Source organism: Dromiciops gliroides, chromosome 5, assembly GCF_019393635.1.
Source record: "Dromiciops gliroides isolate mDroGli1 chromosome 5, mDroGli1.pri, whole genome shotgun sequence".
In the NCBI taxonomy this organism is placed as follows: domain Eukaryota; kingdom Metazoa; phylum Chordata; class Mammalia; order Microbiotheria; family Microbiotheriidae; genus Dromiciops; species Dromiciops gliroides.
In genome coordinates this window covers 64294816-64317462 of record NC_057865.1, presented here as the reverse complement: position 1 = coordinate 64317462, position 22647 = coordinate 64294816, and the positions used below count along the sequence as shown (strand labels likewise).

Sequence of the window (22647 nt, the reverse complement as noted above, 5' to 3'; positions counted from 1 at the left end):
CATGACACGATTGCTCCAAAAAACATCCAAATAAGGTCATAGGAAAATGCCCGGAGCAGCAAAACTCACAGAAGAATGTGCTGAAATCATCTTCTAACCAAGAACGGCTTGGAAGGTCAGAAGGAGGGAGATGCTGTGCTGATACAGGAGTCGGGCACAACCCCACAGTTACCCTGACACAGATCCAGTCTCAGGAAGTCCTCACCAGAGAAGGATACCCCCAGAGCCTCTGAATCAGCTGAAGCACCAGTGTCGTCTGGAACTAAGCTCACAGTCTGGTGAGTGAGTTGAGCCCTGGGCAGGAGAGAGACTACAGGGGTCTATACTGGTGCTAAGGCAGAACTTGGATTTTATGCCCCTACTGAGAACCAGGTGGTAGGCTCGAGTAGAAGTGGCCCAGGTGGGGGAGGGACACAGGCTCGTTGGAGCTAACAACCACAACACACAGAGCTGGTTGATTGGCAAGTTGGTCTGCGGTCATCTAGAACCAGGAAACAGGCCGGGCAAGGGAAGAACCTGATTCTCCTTAAATCATACCACCTGGGACGTCTTAAGCTTGGGATACTTCAGCCTGGAAATAGTGCCCCACTTTAAGGAGCTAAAAGTCTAGTAAAAGAAAGGCAAGATGAGCTGACAGAGAAAGGTGAAGACCATAGAAAGTTTCTTCAGTAACAAGGAAGACCAAGGGGCACCCGCAGAGGAAGATGTCAACATCAGGGCCCCTATATCTAAAGCTTCCAAGAAAAATACGAATTGGTCTCAGGCCATAGAAGTGCTCAAAAAGGACTTTGAAGATAAAATTAGAGAGGTAGAGGAAAAAATGGAAAGAGAAATGAGGGTGATGCAGGAAAGACATGAGAAAAAAGTCAACAGCTTGAAAAGTCAAATGGAAAAGGAGGTACAAAAGCTCTCTGATGAAAATAATTGCCTAAGAATTAGGATTGAACAAATGGAAGCCAGTGACTTTATGAGAAACCAAGACACAATAAAGCAAATCCAAATGAATAAAAAAATAGAGGGCAATGTGAAATATCTTCTGGGAAAAACTGCCAACCTGGAAAATAGGTCCAGGAGAGATAATTTGAAAATTATTGGTCTACCTGAAAACCATGATCAAGGAAAGAGCTTAGACACCATCTTCCAAGATATTCTCAGGGAAAATTGCCCTGAAATTCTAGAAGAAGAAGCTAAAATAGAAATGGAAAGAATCCACCAATCACATCCAGAAAGAGATCCCCAAAAGAAAACAACTAGGAATATTATAGCCAAATTCTAGAGCTCTCGGGTCAAGGAGAAAATATTGCAAGCTGCCAAAAAGAAAGAATTCAAGTACTGTGGAGCCCCAGTTAGGATAGCACAAGATCTAGCAGCTTCTACATTAAAGGACTGGAGGGAATGGAATATGATATTCCAAAGGGCAAAGGAAATAGAATTACAACCAAGAATCACCTACCCAGCAAAACTCAGCATTATCTTTCAGCAGAAAAAATGGGACTTTAATGAAAAAGAAGACTTTCAGATATTTGTGATGAAAAGACCTGAACTGAATGGCAAATTTGACTTTCAAATACAAGACCCTAGGGAACCATAAAAAAAAAATTGGAGCTGGGGGACATACCTGGGGTTGTACAGTGGGTGACTGTCTTGTGTCTGAGGCTAGGTTTTGGCTGGGATCCCCCTGGGTCCAGGGGTGATGATTTGTCCACTGTGTATCTTAGCTAGATGATAACATCTTTAGAGTTAAATTGAGGGGTGAAGGGAATTCATTGGGGGAGGGGGAAGGGAAGAAGCGAAATCCTATATGAAAGTAACAGGAAAAGGCTTATGGAGTAGGGGAAGAGATGGGAGAGGAGCAGGGCAGTAAATTAATTTTATACTCATCAGAAAAGGCTCAAAGATCTTAAACTCATCAGAGCTGCCTCAAGGAGGGACTAATAGACACACCCAACTGGGTGGAGTAATCTATTTAATCTGGGAAGTAAATGAGTCTAACACTCGTTACAATTGGCTCAAAGACCTCAATCTCATTAGAATTGGCTCAAGGAGGGACTAATGTACACACTCACTTGGGTTGAGTAATCTCTAACCCTGCAGGAAAATAGGAGGGGAAGGGCAGAGTGAGGGAGGGGACAGACAGAAGCAAATCCCTTTTGAAGAGGGATAGGATGAAAGAAGATGGATAATAGAATAAATATCATGGGGAAGGGAATAGGATGGAAGGGAAACAGTTAACAATAGTAATCATGAAAAAGAGAAAAGGGGGAAAAATTGTACAAAAAATATTTATAGCAACTCTTGGTGGAGGCTACGAATTGAGAATCAAGGGGATGTTCATCAATTGAGGAATGATGGAAAAAGCTGTGCTATATGATTGTAGTGGAATGGACTTGTGCTACAGGAAATGACAAACACGATGATCCCCCCAAAACCTTGAAAGACTAATGAACATTGATGTATAGTGAAGTGAGCAGAGCTGAGAGAACATTGTGCATAGTGACAGCAGTATTGTTCAATGAGTAATTGTGAATGACTTAGCTACTCTCAGCAGTGCAATGATCCAGGACAATCCCAAGGAACTAATGAGGAAGCATACTATGCACTGCTATAGAAAGAACTGATAAAAAGAACACTAGTGGATTGTACATCTATAACCTGATTGTGATCTTGTGGAGGGGGAGGAAAGGGAGGGAGGGAGGGAGGGGGAAAATTTGGAACTCTAAATCTTATGAAAATGAATGTTGAAATAGTTTTCATGTAAATGGAAAATAAAATAAATGTTTGTTGAGATAAAAAAAAAAAAGAAATGGGCATAGTGGGCGGCTAGGTGGTGCAGTGGATGGAGCACTGGCCCTGGAGTCAGGAGTACCTGAGGTCAAATCTGGCCTCAGACACTTAACACTTACTAGCTGTGTGACCCTGGGCAAGTCACTTAACCCCAATTGCCTCACTTAAAAAAAAAAAGAAATGGACATAGCAATGTTGAAGCACAGAGGAAATATGAAATAAGGGAAAGGCAATATTTCATTTTAGATGGCAGTCTTAAGCAGTCTATCTAATTGGAAAATGTTGATATTTAGTTTCACAAAATGCTGATTTTTTTTGGGGGGGGGGATTAACTTAATTAAATGCAATGTTTTAAAATCACCAAGCTATTTTGTTGTAAATAAGAAGGTCTTTTATTCATGTTGTAACCATTTGCTTAGCTTATATCAATTGCATAAAATGCCTATAGAATTTATAATTCTATTAAGAAAAAAATTACTTTAAAAATATCATCTACTATTTGTATATTAGTAGTCATATGGATTGAAATGTTTTTTAGTTAGCTTTTATCCAAGAACTTAATATGAAATATAAATACACAGTAGGGTCTGTTTTAAATATTTTTGGCATGTCTAGATAATGAAAAACACAATTAAAATACAGCAACTAAATCTGGGATTTATAGACCATTTAAGTAAACAAAGCAGTTTGATTTCATGCTGTATTCAAAAGATGTTACAAAATTTGGCTGTCCACCAATTGTCTGTCCCTCCCTTGGCCCTCTGAAGATGGAATTCAGCTAACCAGTGGCCAAACCTCCTTATCACCTACTCCTACTCTGGTTTTCATCCCCATCATTATTTAGTATATGGATCTAGAATATGAAGAATTGTCTCTGAGTTTTAAGTTTCTTCTTTGAATGATTCAGAAAAGTGCCTCAAGTATAATACAATACTGAATTTTCACTGTCCCTCTTTTTTGTTACTGGGATCCAGGCATTCTATTCCCTTTTATAGAATCAGAGAACAGTAAATTATAAGGAATGTTAGACACTTTTAATCCAACTCCTTGACCTTACAATTGAGGAAACTAAGACCCAAATAGGTGAAAAATGACTTGTCCAAGGTTTTTTAGCCAGATAGAGACTTTTGTGTGACTCTTATCAGAAGGCACTTTAGATAAAAGATGAATGATATTTAGTGATTTTGATTTCATGTATTAAATTCAATATATGCTAAGTAAAAATTAAAATAGTTTAAACTGTGATATTGTACAAGTAAATTGTATAACTTGTATATTCATCATTTAAAGGAACCTACAAGTTAGTGGGTTTTGCCTCTTATGCTTATTTTCTGCATTCCTAAAATATATACAGAAAATACTGAAGAATTATCTTTCTCTGAAGTCCTACTCAGAGACCTTATTTTTTTTGGGTAGGTGACTTTCATTTCTAGAAATCTATGTATTCAGTGTAATTGAAAGAAGGTTCTGTGGAATTGGAAAGGTTTTTAATACACATTCTATGTAATTGTCACTTGAGGAAGAGCCCAGCAAGTCAGTAAATAAACACTTATTAAGCATATGCCAGTGAAGAGGCAGCTAGGTGTCTCAGTGGATAGAGTGCTGGGCCTGGAGTTCCTGAGCTCAAATTCAGCCTTGGACACTTACTAGCTATGTGACCCTGAGAAAGTCATTTAACCTCTATTTGCCTTAATCCAGTGGAGAAAAAATGACAAACCACTTCAGTATCTTTGCCAAGAAAACTCCAGAGTCAATATGGTCCATGGACTCACAATGATAGGATACAACTGAGTGACTGAACAACAATACATACACCAGGCACTGTGCTAAGTGCTAGGGTTCCAAAAAGAGACAAAAGATAGTCCTTGACCTTAAGGATCCCAGAGTCTAATGGCAGAGTTCACAGTCTAATGGTTAGGGGTAGAGAGGCCTAATCACTAGAAGTTGGCCACTTGGAAATGAAATTTTTGGTCATGGTAATTTATGAAATATGGAGATGTCATGATTTGTGGCAGGAGGAGGGGGTGTTATAAGGGAGGGAGAGTGTAGCATGGATTGGTAGAAAGAGCACTGGACTTGGAGCAAGGGGAAAGCTCGGTTTGAATTCTGATTTGGACACAGGTTTATAGTATCATGCATTTTGAGCTGGAAGGGATGTGAGATAAGTCCAAACCCATTCCTTTTACAGATGAGGTAACTGAGGTCCAAAGAACTTAAGGGACTTGCTCAAAGTCACCCAAGTGGCAAGATTGAGATTTTGAATCCAGGCTTTTTGATTTCAAAATCCAGCACCGTTTCCACAATACCATACTTTGAGTCGTCATTGAATCTGAGCCTCCGTTTTTGTTTCTGTAAATGTAAATATGGTATTATACACTTCATGGATTGTTTGGAGGAAAGTGTTTTGCGAAGCACTATATGAATATGAATGATCTATTTATGATGCTGCTACCACTGATGAGAGACAGTATAGCATAGCAGATAGAGAAATTGCCTTGTAGTCAGAAAGATTTAGGTTTGAATTCTGCCTTTGACACATCTTGGAGGTGTGGCCTTGGTCAAGTCACTTAATTTTTCAGTGCCCTAGGCAACCCAGTAAAGCTACGGTTATTTGGGTACAATGTTTGAGTTGATCTATTTTTGACCTGGGACCTCTTCTCTCTCTACATTTTCTCCAATTTGCATCTGCTGCTCTGCTTGGTTTCGTCTCCATGGAACAAGATGCCCCTCCCAAGTTAAGCTCATTACTTCTAATCTTCCTACCATGCTCCTGACTCAAGCCTTGTTGGACATCACTTCCCTCCGCCTCCTCTGTCTTCTGATGTGAGGCCTGGAGGTGGAATACCAAAGTCCTACCAACTCCTTCCCTTATAGAGGGCAGAAACTAGACTTTCAGCTCATTCTACTTTGTATCTGCCACTCTGCTAGCCTGGTTCCAATTCTATGGAATAAGATGGGCTACCACTACATTAGGTTCCCCTGGTGTCCTCCCTTTTTTTCTGACTTCCTTTTGTGTGCCGTCTCCCCTTATTAGATTGCAAGCTCCTTGAAGGCAGAGACTCTCTTTCTTCTTATTAATTATATCCCTGGTGCTTAATAAACATTTATTGGATTGGATTATTGGTGACCGAATGAGTTTCTAAGGATTTAATCATCATCTCTATGTAGATGACTCCCACAGCTTAATAGTCAGCCATAGTCTTTCCCCAGTTTTGTATCTCCAATCGCCTATTGGCTATTTCAAACTACTTATTCCAAAGACACTTCAAATACAATATGTCCAAAATATAGCTCATTATTTTTGTCCCCAAATCTGTTCCTCTTTCAAACTTTTCTATTTCTGCCCAAATTCTTCCATGCCCCAAGGCTCATCACCTCAGAGTTATCTTTGCTTCCTCACTATAGCTTCCCCTACATGTCCAATACATTGTTCAAACTTGCCATTTCTACATCCATCACATTTTTCCTAAATGCTCCTTCTTTCCACCTTCCATAGGTACTACCTTAGTTCATGCTCCCATCACTTTCCACCAGGACTAATGCAATGGATTCCTAATTGGTCTGTCTGGCCTCAAGCCTCTCCCCACTCCCATTCATCCTTTGCATGGCTGCCAAAGTCATTTTCCTTAATCACATGTTTAATGACATTCCCCTCTTTTTGGCTTTTAAAGCCCTTCACAAACCTGGCCCCAGACTGTCTTTCAGGCCTCATTATACATTACTCTCTACCCCCACTTCCTGCCCCCAACACACTTTTTATGCTTCATCCAAACCAGCCCACTCTCTGTTCTGCACAAATAAGGCATCACACATCTATATTCCTTTTCATTGGCTGTCTATCATGCCTGAAAGGTGTTCTCTACTCACATTTGCCTGAGAGAATTCCTCTCTTCCTTCAAGATGCAGTTTAAATATCCTCTTCTACACAAATCCTTAACTGATTCCTCCTCAAATAATAGTTCCCTCTCTTCATAATTACCTTGTATTTCTATTGCATTTATTCTGTACACATATTCCACGTTTAATTATACACATATAGAGGGTCTCATAAAAGTCTTAGTTTAGTTTTAAATGGATAAACCTTAAAGCTATTTAAGTTGTAGCTTTAATAAAGCTTAATACTATGCTGGTTTTTAAGACACCCTGTATACATACACACAGTTATAGAAATAAATATAATATGTATTTATATATATGTCTGTTATACAGACATATATATGCACATATACATTTAAATATGCATATGCACGTCTATACATATGCCTATCTCTATATTTATGCATATACACCTACAAATATTATTTCCCCCAACAGGATGTAAGCTAGTTGGTGGAATTCTATTTTTTTTCCTTGTCTTTGTGTTCCTGTGTGCCTAGAACAATGCCTCACATATAGGAGGTGCTAAACAAATGCTTAATTAATTGATTGATTTGCTTTTGTAGAGGAAGGTTCCTCACCAGGGCTTTCCCATATCAGTGAAATTACATGTTGAGTAAAAAAAAAAATCATTGGTGAAATTATAGATTTTTCAAAGCTTCATGGTAATGAAGAGTGTTAAGGGAAGAAAAAGGCATCGTTATGGTAAGCAGTGGACTTCATGGGTCCCTATGTTTGAGAATTAAATAGGACTATCTAGAAACAGCTGCTGAAATTCAGTTTCATGGGGACCAAATAAAAAGAAAAGCACACGCATGGCTCTGCGTAGGTTGTGGATGAGGTACGTTTTTCTATATCCCTTTTACCTTTGTGATGCGTCATGCTTCAGTAAACTGTTAATGCGATTGACGATCCAACTGAAGAGTCGACCGTAGAGTGTCTTTGCTGTGGCGTCTCTGACGTCATTAGCCTTTTCCATGGTATTAGGACGAATAATTGTTTCTCCTCGAGTCACCACACAGTGGGAGGTGAGAGCTTCTTGTAGCTCATCTGCCTGAATGAAAAGCAGAGCAGCAGCTGAAAAATAAATAGGTACTCTGTTATGAGAAATGCCCGCAATGGGGAAATTATTATTATTACTAATAATTACTAATAACATTATTATTACTACTACTACTAATAATAAACAGATGACACATCTAGCTCTTTATCGATGACAGAGTGCTTTTCTCACAGTAGCCTTGTGAGACAGGTAGTCCAGGCACTATTCCCCCATTTTACAGATTAGGAAAGTGAGGCTGAAGGAGGTTATGACACTCCTTCAAAATCACGTATTTAGTAAGTAGCAGGACTGGGTGTTGAATCCAAGTCATCTTATTTCAAAGCTGATGTTCCTTTTACTTCATTAAAACTGTGTGGGGTGGGTCTTTTTTTCCCCCCATCAGTAATAATAACCACCATAAAAACACCACCACCACCACCACCACCTACTACCACAATTCCAATCACTCCTCACATTTATATAGCATTTTCCTTATAACAACCCTCTAAAGAAGGGAGTACAAGCCTTATAACCCTTTTTTACAGATAAAGAAACAGGTTGTAGGAGGTGACTTCTTCAAGATTAAATAGTTACTAAGTGTCTAAGGCAGAATTTGAATTCAAGATTATTGACTTGCAGTCCTACAGTAATTAAAAAGCATCTTAGTTTATCTTCTAGTACATATTATGACCCAAGACAGTGAAATCTATGTGAAGACAATACTTGCAGAGATGATTTCTATTTTTAAAAAAATCTTCTAATTTTATTGATTCATTTGGCTTTTTCATTACATTTGTTTCCAAATACATCTCTTTTCTCTGCCTCCTCTGCAAGCCATCCCTTGTGAAAAAATAAATAAAAAACAAAGATGGAAAAAAATCGGTTTGGAATACTAACCAATGTATAAATCATGTCTGATAGTATATGTATGTAATACTTTCTGCCCAAAGCCCCCCAGACAGAGATAATTTTAATGTAGACACATAACTTTGGTTGGTCATTAGTCTCTCTCCATTCATAAGCATCTTGGTGAATTTTGTACTTAGTCTTATCTATACTGGCCAAATGCGGGAATTTATCTACACAAAATCAAAACAAGCCCTGAAGCAATTGATCAACCAGATGGCTGCTTTTCTCTGAACAATGCCAGGCAACTGAATTCTGACTGAATTTTTCAATGAAGTGACAAAAATGACCAGCTATTTTGTTGTCATGGAGACACAGCTGTATGTGGTTGGTGTCTTCCAACCTTAGCTTTGCTTTTTTTTAAAATGGGAAAATCTACAGTTATTTTGCAACCAGTATTTGTTTTTTTTAATCAATATATGTATATGTGTGTATGTATGTATGTGTACACACACACACATATATATATATATATATACATATATATATATATAAACACAATAGATTGCTATGGTTTCTGGACCAAAGAGATTAAATAGGTGGTTAGAGTGGAAAAGATGATAAGGGTGTGTGTATATACATATATTTATATTATTTTAAATACATGTGCTTTGTGGTATATCTAGCAACCCATAACACACAATCATCTTGACATTTACATTTCAAACTTCAGAGTATTTTCTAGCTACATGTTTCAATTATCATCTTTTCCTGGAGAACTGCTATATCCTGAATAAGTATTTAAATGTCATGGGGCACCTGAAATTAATAGCAAAGAAATTCAATGAACCAAGATAATAGGAATATTTTTTACTACGAATATAATCAAAACACCTTTCCATGATTAGTATCAAATTGGTAGAGTTAATATTTAGATGAGTTGTTAGCATGTTTTAATTTTTTTTTAGTTTTCTTTAAGCATTTAGGACAAAGGAATTCTGGTTATTTGGCTAAATTTGTTGAACTCCTTCTGAGTGTTTTTTTAATACTAAATTAACACGATTTTCATGGGGGTAAGGGAGTATTCACTTTTTGGTTCTTTTAGTTCACTAATTGGTTCCTTCCTGCAGTTATACTACTTGTTATTTAATAATATCAATACTGTTATTGATTGTTAGAAAAAATTACCTCCTCTTCCATCTATATCTGCCTAGGTATGATTTCTACATGTGAAGCACAGTTCATTTTGGTACCTACTACCTAAGTATGTACTACCCAGATGCATTTCTTAGAACATTATTCCACTATTTGTAATTTATCCAAGATCTCATGGGAATATCTGATTGGGAATATCTTTTAATTTGCTTCTCCATGTTGAGCAAGATCTTGGTGGCTCACAGGGTCCATTGGTGACTAGAATCACTAGTAGAGGATTGCTATAAGACCTTTAGGGATGTTCTCACTACCATGTACCAACCACAGAGCCACCTTAGTTGTTCTAATCTGAGATAGTCCTGGAATTACTGGGTAACCTGGGAATAAAGTTAATAGGGAAAGGGAGCTCTGGACAGTTACCAGTCTAGAGGTGATACCATGACAGATGAATTCTTCTGGGCAGAGGTCCTTTGAACCTTCATAAAGCCAGGAAAATTGGGTTTGAGGCAAATATGCAAATTGGGTTTGGCTGGTGGTGGGGGGAACCCCAGGGAAAATTTAGACACGCTTTTCCTACCCATTTCTTTTGGGTAGAGAATATATGCATAATCAAGCAACTTTAAGGTATGTTTCCTTTCCATGATCCCACTTTGTAGCTTTGCAATTCTGTGTTTTGCATAATTAATCAGTGTAGAATTATGGAAAGTACAGTAGATTTGAAGTCAAATGTTCTACTTGATACTTTTGAAATCTTGAGCAAGCTACAACCTCCCAGAGTCTGCTTCCTTATCTGTAAAATAAAAGGGTTAGATTAGATCAGGGGTTCTTAAGCTATTTTTGTTGGGGAGGGATTTCTTTAGAAGTCCTGTGAAGCTTAAGACCACCCCTTATCAGAATAATATTTTCTTGCCTACATTCATAATTGAAGGAAATGCTGACTTTTAAAGGTTATGACATAAAAAGTTCACAGATCCCCTGAAATCTATCCCCTTGATCCTAGCTTAAGAACCTTCAGACCCAATCATCTTCACTTTCAAGTGAATCTATAATATTTTGATTTATGACCTAGATGCTAAACCTATTTTAAAAATGCTAACTCTTACATAGCATGACCTTTGGGTTGAAATGTTCAATTTCATGGTGGATGGCTGCTGAGGTCCCTTCTAACACTCTAATTCTGTGACTCCATGAAATAGAGGATTTAGAGCCGGAAGGAATCTTAGGGAAACCTTAGTCCAAACTCATTTTTCCCTATAAGGAAGTTGCTGTTGTTGTTGAGTCATTTCAGTCATATCCAACTCTTTGTGATCCCATTTGGGATTTTCCTTCCTTCCTTCCTTCCTTCCTTCCTTCCTTCCTTCCTTCCTTCCTTCCTTCCTTCCTTCCTTCCTTCCTTCCTTCCTTCCTTCCTTCCTTCCTTCCTTCTTTTTTGGCAGGGCACTGAGGGTTAAATGACTTGCCCAGGGTCACACAGCTAGTAAGTATCAAGTGTCTGAAGCCTCCTTTGAACTCAGGTCCTCCTGAATCTAGGGCTGGTGCTTTATCCACTGTGCTACCTAGCTGCCCCCCCTCCCCCCTGTCTGGGATTTTCTTAGCAAGGATCCTGCAGTGGTTTGCCATTTCCTTCTCTAGATAAGGAAGTTGAAGCCCAAAGAAATGGAGTGACTTGTCAAAGGTCACAGAGAGATAGTCATTAGCTAAGCAAGGATTCCAACTCGGGTACACTGACTCTGAATTCTTTCGCACTATATCCAAATGGCCTTTCTCATTAATAGTGAGCTTGCTAGATGACCACAGACACAATTCTTTACCAGCATTTTATACGATCAAGTCATTTGTAGGCATGAAGTTGTTTTCTAAAAATGGACGTTTTTGTTTTGATTTATACGTGAATTGAATCTATTGTTTTAAGGTTTCTCTATGTAAATACAATTGCTAAAAATTCCCATCATGTAATACATATACCACCCTATGATGTAGAAAAGATAAAATGTAATCATGAATGGAAGGCAATAAACTCACAGTTCTCAAGTGCTGCTGGGTTGGCAATGTTGCTTTTGTCCATCTGGTGCTCAGTTGCCACAGACAAAAATTCAATATTACCCACATTTAAAATGGCTGCTAGAATGCTGTATACACTTCCAAGTTCCTGGAGGAAAAGAGGACAGAAGTATTGGTGTCCGTAAATCTCATTCGTATCTATATTTTAGGAAGGGGATGATTCTAGGAAGAGTAGTCACTGAGGAGGAAAAGGGAATTCAAACTATCAGGATATCCCCCATGCTCTCTCCTTCTTCTCCTTAGGCTCTTAGAACTCCCAACTTCTTTCAATGCTCAGTTCTAGTGTTACCACTGGAAATGCTGTGGCAGGGGACTCTTCCTGATGCCCCCAGTTTATCCCACCACCACATGTATTACTTTGTGTACACACACATGTGGAGGGTATCTACCTCTCTGTGTGGGTATTCCCTCTGTACCCCACCTCCTTAACCCCCAGAATAGGAGCTTTTTGTTTGTTTTCCTAGCACCTAGGGCATAGCAGGTGATGTGGGGAGCTTCCACTTCTCCCTGTACTGATTTTAGCATGAACTGGATGACCCAGAGAAGCAGACCTCAGGGAGCCCTCCCCCCTTCTCCTGCCCCACTCCCTATTGTCCAGGGCTAAGCAAGTACTGGAAACCCCATTTTGCCTGAAGGTTGACTCTTTCCCCTCTACCATGAGGAGGATCCTATCCCTACTTGAAGTAATTGTATACTGTTAGTGCCTTCTCTTTGAAATTACCCCACATTAGCACTCTATATTTCTTGTATGACCAAAACTATTTGTGTCCCATCTCCTTCATTGGAATGTATGCTTCTTGAGGGCAGGGACTATATTTTTGCTTTTCTTTGCATCCCCAGAACTTAGCATGGTGCCTGTTTAATAATAAATGCTTGTTGACTGACTATTCTCTTTTCAACAGTCACTGGTTGAAAACCATTTATTCTGCCATCGTTCTCCAAGGCCCACCAGGCATTGCTATCTGCCTTGTGGCTTTGCCCTACAGATCCAAAGGAGCACTTGGCCTTTCTATTTACTCTGAAGCTGACTCTTTTTATATGTTTTATATTCTGTAATTAGAATGTAAGTTCCTTGAGAGAAGCAACTATCTCAATTTTCTACTTGTACCTCCAGCAATTATCACCGTGCTTGGCACATAGTAAATGTTTAAGGAATGCCTTTTAATTTCCTTACATTAATAAATACATGTTGAATGAATGTCCCCCTTGATATGAAAAGGCTCTGTGGATACTAGAGGAAGGATATGAGGGTTTTTCTTTACAGAAAGTACGCAATAAACTATTAAGTACACAATAAATTATGATCCATTTGAATTACTATATATTTTTTTGGCCATGAGCTAAATGAATCTGAAGAATCAGCTGTACATAGGAAAATTTCTGACTAGTTTCTAGAGAGTTTAGGGCAGCAATAACTTCTTTGATGAAAATCTGTAAATCAGGTATTTCAGAAGATGAATACTAAAATGAATGTATAAATGGGTCACTGTTTATAGGGGCAGTTTGTTAAGGAGGCCAGGACCATTCTGTGTGGTTTTCCAAGTATGGCATGCTGGTAAGGTCAAGGTGAGCAAACACTGAAACAGATTCCATGAGTATTTTCTAGCAGATCCTCCATTGAAGCCCTTCTCCATTGTAAATAAACACAATTCTGAAGATTTAGGAACTCTGATAAATACAATAGTCATTGCAAAACAAAACAAAACAAAACAAAACCCAAAACACTGGAATGGCAAACCATGATTTCAGAGGACAGATGACATATGCTCCCCACCTTCTGACAGAATGGTGATGAAGCCAAGGTGCAGAAAGACACTCAAATTTTTGTACCCAGAGATTGTGTAGATTTGTTTTGCTTGATTATGTTTATTTGTTACAAGGATTATTAAGTCTTTCCTTTTTTTGAAGAGAGGAGTTGGAAAGAGAGAGGAGTTAGTGTTAGTGTTGAGAAAAAAAAAGAAGGTAATTGAAGTATCTTAAAATTCATAGAAGGAAACAGAAGAAAGTTCAGAGGGAAACAGACAAGTAGGATAGCTTTGAAAGCAATATCTTAAATTTATTATATACACCTTTTTAAAGTGTGTTGTACACAACAGAGATTTATGGTTTCACATATAACACTTTTTCTATTCTACTTTGTAAAAGAATAATATTTTTGTTTTTGTGTATTTCCTTTTTTCTTTTTTTGTACTATGTCTTATGTATTTCTGTATTTTTAGTTTTAAATTTAGAACTAAAAAGAAAAATTAGATCGTTAACATTAGATTCTAAACTCCTTGAGGAAAGGGCTGTATTTTACTTCTTTTTGTGTTCCTAGCACTTAGCACAGTACTTGTCACCCAGTAGACACTTAACACATTTATTGATCAAAAAAGGATAAAACTAATGGAAATAATCATGTAATCCAGCCATTCTTGTCTGTCCTCACTTTATCCCTACTCCATGTGCAAATGGAAATAATCCATACCTCCTGTGGTGGCAGATGTTTTTGGCAAAAAAAATCTCAATGAAAATTTAAGCAGGAGTGGGTGGTAAAACTATTCTCTTTGCATGTAAGCAGAAGGGTTGAGAAAACAGTTTTCCTTTTGTCTTTGCTTAGAACATTCTTCTTAGTCAGCAGGGAGGTTTACTATATTCCCATAGGGTTAGACTGATTTCTACTCAAATTCTGGAATCCCATCTTCCTCCTCCAAGGAATCCCCATAATTTACTATCTTCATCACAGTGTGGGCCATAGTACCAACAATCATGTTCAGCAGACCACATCCCATGACATCAAACTCTTGCAGTTCAGCTCCCCATGCCCAGAAGAAGCTCAGAAACACCCAAGATCTCCCACTTTCATGCAGACACCCAATCTGTCTATTTTTTGTCCTCTCTGCTCCAACTGACAACAATAATTATTTTTGGTTGTAAATCCCACAGGATTCTAAAGCTCTTCTTCTCATGAACATTGGCTCCCTTGCCTAAAGCCGGGATTACAGTTCCATTATGGGCTAAGGTAATCCCTCCTTGTTTCACACTCTGGTTTGTTTTGTTTTGGGGGGGTGGGGTGGGGGAATGAGAGTTAAATGACTTGCCCAGGGTCACACAGCTAGTTAAGTGTCAAGTGTCTGAGGCTGGATTTGAACTGAGGTCCTCCTGAAATCAGGGCCAGTGCTTTATCCACTGCGCGACCTAGCTGCCCCCACACTAAGTTATAGAGGGGCTGTGGCCTGATTTGGGGGATGGGTGCTCCCAGAGATGAAATCATGTGTAGCCAATGATACTGAAATATGGATCTGAGGTGTGTAAAGTCCTTTGCATGCATCATCTCCTCTGATTCTCACAATAACCCTATGAAGTAAATGTCAAAACTACTATCATCTCCATTTTACAAATGAAGGAACTGAAGTTTAGAGCTGTTGAGTGACTTGCTCAGCATCACACTATGCTAGTAACTATCTGAGGTGGGATTCAAATTCTCGTCTTCCTGATTCTAAATCCAAAGTGCTATCCACTATGTAACACTGTATCAAGTACTGGCATACAGTAAGACACATGATTCTTTTATTCCCACCATTTCAGAATTTAATTCAGCACAGATCATGCAGTTAATAGAAATGACTTATTGAAGCTACACCAAGCCAAGCAGAGACTTTCAATATGAAAGCAACTTGTGGGATGACTAAATCCCAGTATGCATGCTTATAAAATGATTTTTTTGAGTACATATTTCTATCAATAAATCTTGATTTATAATGTAGACAAATCCCAGAAAAAATCCAAATAGAAATGTTTTCTTTTACAACAGGTAGAATGTACACAGTAACTGACATGTAGGTGCACATTTCCCGCAGATGTTAAATATAAATTTAGACAATCATGAGAAAAATTACAGAAAATTAAGTAAAATAGAACAAAAAGTATGGTCCTATCTAGCCACAATGCAAGTTTTTTTTTTTCATAATCCAACTGAATTCAACAAACATTTATCAAGTGCCTAAAACATGCTCGGCACTGTGGTTTAAAAACAAATAGGAAAGAGTCCTGCCCTTGGGGGAGCTTACAATCTACTGCCGTATTATTATGAAACCAAAATAAAAATCTAGAATAATAACACAAAATACTCCTTCCATCAAATCTTTAGATTATGTGAACACTAATTATTTACATTCAACTTCCAGAAAGAAAAAAAGCTTAGGAAATACACTTTTAGACAATTTAAAAAGGTTTTGGTGTTCTCAAACTTCTGCTGTTTGTAGAGTGATTTGTATTTATTCTCCATCCTTTCTGAGTGTGCTCAACCACAAACATGAAAGAAAAATGTGACCTCATGACATATGTAACAACAAATTTCTGCTTAGTCCCTTGAGCAAATTATATTCATTTCAAAAATCAGCACAATTACATATTGTCAACACCAGTGAGAAAAAGCAATTCCCCATATTTGGGAGATCCCAATAAGTCAGATTTTTAGTAAACTGTAAAGTCAAAATGTAGAAACAGAGAATACAGAAATGAAATGGTAAGATCTATTTGAGTGCTAAATCAGCTATGGAAAGTTAAAACCATTCTATTTGGCTGATATTATAGGGAACTAGGATAGGGATGGAGATGAAGACAAGGGGCCAACTTATCATTTGTACTTTTATAGCCTGCCCTCTTAAAAATAAAATAAGAAAAGTACAGGTCAAAATTCAAAGAGTGCAAAGAAATCCATTTAGTGTAATTTTAACATGACAATACCTCAGATTTTTGTAACATTTTATAGTTGACAAAGTTCCTTCCTCATGATATTCCTGTGAAGCAGGTAATGTACTATAATCACCATTTTGCAGATATGCAAACTGAGGATTGGAGAGGTTAAATAATTTGCCCAGAGTCACACAACTAGTCAGTTTTAGAGCTAGAAATTAAGGGGCAGATTTTCTGAGTTTAAACTCAAGTCTTCTTTGAGTTACAGTGTGGCACTTCATCTATGCTGATGCAGCTTCTGGGAAGCTTTGATTATCTAAGTAAGTGAGGCTAACATTACCAGAAAACAATTTTTAAAAAATCTACAGACTTGTAAATGAATAGGATTGGTATCTTCACTACACACATTTTGAATAACTTTATGGTGCATTTCTATCAATGACTGTTTATGGTACACCCAGATAATAAAACTTTCTAAGTTTATGGAAAGGTATAAACTATTTTGTAAACCTAAGCCATTTTTATATATCTGGACACACAAAGGAACTAAATTAAGTCTCTTATAAATTAAGCATTTATGAGAACACCCATTAACCCCTTATGATTTCAAATGCACCACTCAGGAAATTAAAGTTAAAAGCCAACTGCAGGGGCAACTAGATGGCACAGTGGATAAAGCACCGGCCCTGGATTCAGGAGTACCTGAGTTCAAATCCGGCCTCAGACACTTAACACTTACTAGCTGTGTGACCCTGGGCAAGTCACTTAACCCCAATCGCCTCACAAAAAAAAAAAAGTCAACTGCAGCCCTTGCCAATGATCTGGAGGAGGTCATATGTCTATCTGTAAGTCGAATATATACTCTGAATAGTTTTAGCCTCTCATACAACCCTGGACAATATATGAAAATAATAAAATGAAGAGTCCTATTTCAGAAATATATAATAAATAAAAGAAATCCAAGTTAAATCATGAAAACAATTACAGAACAAATCTATGACCATGTGATTTGTTTCATTATTAACTAATAAACATTTATTAAGTGCTTACTGTACGCCACCAGTATATCAGCCCTGGTGCTATAAATGTGTTTACTCATTCCTGATCAAAAGAGAGGCTTGAATTTCATTAAACTCACCTCCATTGTGAAGCCTATCACTTTGAAGCATTGTTCAATTAATTCAAATTGGGACTTATAGAAACTATTGTTCAACAAGTCCTGCTGCATTCTGAGATGTTCATTTTGGAGGTACCTGAAAAGATGCATGAATGAAAGATTACAACTAAAAGTCACTGGAAAACAAAATTATTTCATGCCCCCCAAAGCAGGTCTCTCTATGTTACCTGGGAGGTTTATTTTCAGGCAATTTGTAATGGGCCAGTTTTTTCTTTTCAGCCAAACCCGCATAGATGTAATAAAAAATATGGAAATTTTTCTCTCCACTGAAACAATAAAAAAGGATGTTAGTGAAGTAATAAGTAAGACTAGTTACTACTTGCTAAACTCGTTTCACCAAATTTGTATTAAAAGTCAGTGCCAACCTTCTGTCATGGATCTTGGTAGTAGTGGTAGACCACACTTACTATTTAAAAAAATATCTTTTAAGAACAACCTTAAGAAAAATAAACAAATAAAATTATGAATGAAAGCATACTTAAAGCCATAAACACTATATTTTGATAAAAGGGAAAATACATATGCACTTCAATAAAATGTCTTTTTACTCTACCCACTTCTGATTTCTTTTTTATCTGTCTTCTACTTATGAGATTTGTAGTTGCTCCTTGTTAGCTCTGGGATAAAATTCTTCAACTTAGCATTAAAATTCCCCTTCCCTCCCTCTCTCCTTCCTTCCTTCCTTTCTCTTCTCTTCTCTTCTCTTCTCTTCTCTTCTCTTCTCTTCTCTTCTCTTCTCTTCTCTTCTCTTCTCTTCTCTTCTCTTCTCTTCTCTTCTCTTCTCTTCTCCCTTCTTTACTTCTTTTCCTTCCTTGCTTGTTACTCTGTTCCCTTTTTTGCTTGTTACTCTGTTCCCTTTTTTGCAACACTGGCTCAATAATCCTATCTTTCTGGGGGCGGCTAGGTGGCACAGTGGATTAAAGCACTGGCCCTGGATTCAGGAGTACTTGAGTTCAAATCTGGCCTCAGACACTTGACACTTACTAGCTGTGTGACCCTGGGCAAGTCACTTAACCCTCATTGCCCTGCCACCAATCATCATCATCATCATCATCATGCTTTCTTTCCCCTCCACCCCGTCATCAATCTAACAATCCCCTGTAGCAAATAAATAAGCAAGCAAAACCAATAAAGACATTTGCCATGTCTGAAAATGCATGTCTCCTTTTGAACTCACAATCTAGCATGTCTCTGACGAGAAGGAAAGGCATATTTTACTTGTGGTTCTCGCCAGCCATAATTGGACACCTCAGTCTTCCTTTTCAGCAATTGCTTCACTTCAGCCAAACTAGCCAATTTGCTGATCCCTAAACTTGTCATACCAATTCTTGTTTTGCTGTCTACACAATGGCTGTACCACATATTGGGGATGCATTCTCTCCTCACTGCCACTTCTTAGTTTTCATTAAGGCTCAACTCAGAAGCCATTACTGATGGGAGCCTTTCCTAGTTAGTTGTTAGCACTCTTTCCTCTTCTCAAACAAACTTATATTTATTTATTTTTGCATTGATCCTACATTGTCCCTACCATAATGTAAGATCTTTGAGGGTAAAGACCATTTGTCATTTTGTTTTTGTAGTCTCAGCATATGACAATGCCTTGCATATAGTAGGTACTTAATAAATGCTTTGTTGAATTGAACTAAATGTGTGAACTGATTTGGCTTTTTGGGGTCTTACTTCCTATTTAGTTTTCTTATATGTCTTTGTATTAAGCAATTATGCTTAGATAGTGAAATAATGATACATTCCAATAATATACCATGATTTATTCACTCATTACAAGAACCTTGGACACATAGGTGATTTTCCAGTTCTTCACTATTACACATAAGACCATCATGAATATTTCTGATAGGTGATTTAGGAAAAAACCCCCACAACAAAACTTTTCCTTTCCTATATCCTTTGGATAGGATCTAGTAGAGGGGTTACTGGTCAAAAAGTAAGATTAATCTAAAATTAACACATTGCATATTACCATATTTCTTTAAAAAAATGACTACTCCAGTTTTCTTTACTCTGAAGTCTAAGCAGTTTATTTTCCATTGACTTTTAGTAGTAACCTTTCATTCATAGATCTTTTCAGGTACTTCCAAAATGAGCATCTTATATTGAAGTAGGACTTGTTGAACAATAGTTTCTATAATAGCTTCTATTACACCAAAGGAGTAATTTGTACCTGCTTTACCATAAACTTTCTGACATTTTTTTTTTGGTGAGTGAATAGCATGACATTTTATTTAACATAATTAAAGGTGAATTGCAGTTTACTCATTTTCTTCACTCTATAGTCTAACACGTGAATGGATGATTTTTATGGCAACCTAATCATTCTCTCTAAAATGACTGCAATTCTTTGAGGAAATATTGTTTTTATATCACTTTTAACAATTATGAACTCAACGGTAATCAACAAATATGTACATTTCCATATACAAAGGACTGAAAACAGGGTTACAGATGAAACTATGAATCTTCCACATAGAGTTTTTTAAAATGTACATTAAATTTAATGTGGTAGTACCAGCCCTGCCTTGCTTATTTGTATCTCATTCTGAACTATTTTCTGCTCTATTTTGTGTATTTAAAAAAGTGGCTTTTGATTAAATTAAAAAGGTTTTGCACAAGCAAAACCAATGCAGTCAAAATTAAGAAGAAAGAATTAAGCTGGGAAAATCTCTGATTGAGGCCTCATTTCCTACAAATATACAGGTAACTGAACAAAATTTATAAAAATAAAAGAAATTGCTCAATATATAATTGGTCAAAGGATATTAGCAGGTATTTTTTAGAAGAAGAAATCAAGGTTATCAATAATTATATGAAAAAAGTTCTAAGTCACTAATAATTAGAGAAATAAAATTAAAACAAATGAACTACCACCTTATATACATCAGCTTACCTAAGATGACAAAAAAGTAAAGTGACCAGTGTTGGAGAGGATTTTGGAAAATATGTGCACAGATGCACTGTTTGTGGAGCTGTGTTGAGTCCAACCCTCCTGGAGGACAATTTAGAATCATGCTCAAAGGGCTATAAAACTATGTATATCTTTTGACCAAGCAATACCTCTATAGGTCTATAACTCAAAGTGATTAAATAATAGGAAAAGGACCCATATAAAAATATTTATAGCAGCTCTTTTTATGGGGGCAAATAATTAGAAACTGAAGAGATGCCCATCAATTGGGAAATGGCTAAACAAATTATAGAATATTATTGTGATGGAATACTATCGTGCTATCATAAATGACAACCAGGATGGTTTCAGAAAAACCTGGGAAGACATATGAACTGATACAAATTGAAGTAAGCAGAACCAGGAGAACAGTGCACCCAGTAACAGCAAAAAATATGGTAATCTACTGTGGAAAACTTAGAAATTCTGATCAATACAATGAAATACAACAATTCCAAAGAACTCATGATAAAAAAACTATCCACCTTCAGACAGAGAATTGATGAATTTGGAGTATAAACTGAAGTATATATTTTCTCTCTCCCTTCCTTCCTTCCTTGCAACATAGCTAATGTGGAAATATATTTTGCATGACTTTTTATGTATAATATGTATCATTTTTTGCCTTCTCTGTGGGTGGGGAAGGGAGTAGAGGGAGAAAGAGAATTTCTAACTGAAAATTAAAAATTAAAGTATAATATTGATTATTTTTTCCATCTTTTATAATGATTACTACCTCCATTCAAACAGCAGTACCCTGTCCCAAAATAAAATCCCATCCTTGTAAGAAATAAGTATATTCAGCTAAAACAAATTTGTTGCATTGGTCACATCTGAAAGTGTATGTCCAATTCTGTACCTGCAGTTCACTACCTCTGTACCAAGAATTGAGAATCATTCTTTATCATCAGTGACAGAGGCATTACTGCTCCAGTTTCAGAGGTGAAGATACTTCAGTTCTGAGAAGTTAAATGATGGGTCAAAACTAAATCTCTCCTGATTTTAAATCAAGCACTCTAAATCATGGCATTTCAGAATCAGAAGGAACCTCCAGACCATCTAGTAGTACCCATATCTGAACGAGAATCTCAGCCATAACACATCTGACAAGTAGGTAGAGTGTGCCTAAATGTGCTTCCCTTCTGGTCATTATAAAAAAAAATAGTCCATTATTAAGACACTACAATACAACCAAGTATCTGTAAGACTTTGTTCACCTTAAAGTAATGTGAATATAGTATTAACATTTGGCCAGATAGCAGTATAAAACAGTTTCCAATATAGGGTAGGATATAACAGAGATGAATAAATATAGAGTATTAACATTCTAAAAAGTAGACATGAATACCTTCCACATTTCCCAATGAGATTAAACATAGGAAGTATGTGTATGTATATATGTATATGTAAATATACATAAATATGCATAAATATATGCATATACATGCATACATATATAAGCATCCATAGTAATACTTTCTGTGTTAGTATTGTTGCTGTTTAGTTGTTATCAGTCATGTCGAACTCTTTGTGATCCCTTTGGAGGTTTTCTTGGCAAAGACACTGCAGTGGTTGGCCATTTCCTTCTCCAGCTCATTTTACTAATGAGGAAACTAAGGCAAAAAGGATTAAGTGACTTGCCCAGGGTCATACAGCTAGTAAGTGTCTGAGGCTAGATTTGAACTCAGGTCTTCCTGACTCTAGGACTGGTGCTCTGTGCACTCAGTCTTCTGACTACTCCTTTTGTGTCAGAAAAGAACTGAAAACAAACAGATGTCCACAAACTTGCGAAGTGGCTAACCAAATGGCAGTACATGAATATAATGGAATATTACTGTACAATAAGAAACTATGAATGTGAAGAGTTAAGAGAAACATAATGGAAAGACAAGGGGATTTGACAAGATGGGGGTGAGGAGGGAGGACATTTGCATAGAGGGCAGCCTGTCCAAAGCTATAGAGATGGAGAATGAAATGTCGTGTTCAGGGAATAGCAAGTAAAACAACTTGGCTGGAACACAATGTGCAGGAAGGCGAATACTGTGTGATAAGCCTGAAAAACAGTTT

General features: G+C 37.2%; 1 protein-coding gene across 1 annotated transcript in view; it reads right to left on the bottom strand.

The window, feature by feature from the left end:
- The window catches only part of MYO3A (myosin IIIA), a 350362-nt gene that overhangs the window by 111803 nt on the left and 215912 nt on the right, over positions 1 to 22647 (bottom strand). The window contains exons 15-18 of the mRNA XM_043967196.1: positions 17786 to 17884; positions 17580 to 17694; positions 11726 to 11852; positions 7527 to 7737 (exon numbers count right to left, since the gene is read on the bottom strand). Of these exons, the coding sequence (XP_043823131.1) occupies positions 7527 to 7737; positions 11726 to 11852; positions 17580 to 17694; positions 17786 to 17884 (552 nt within the window). The remainder of the gene's footprint in view (positions 1 to 7526; positions 7738 to 11725; positions 11853 to 17579; positions 17695 to 17785; positions 17885 to 22647) is intronic.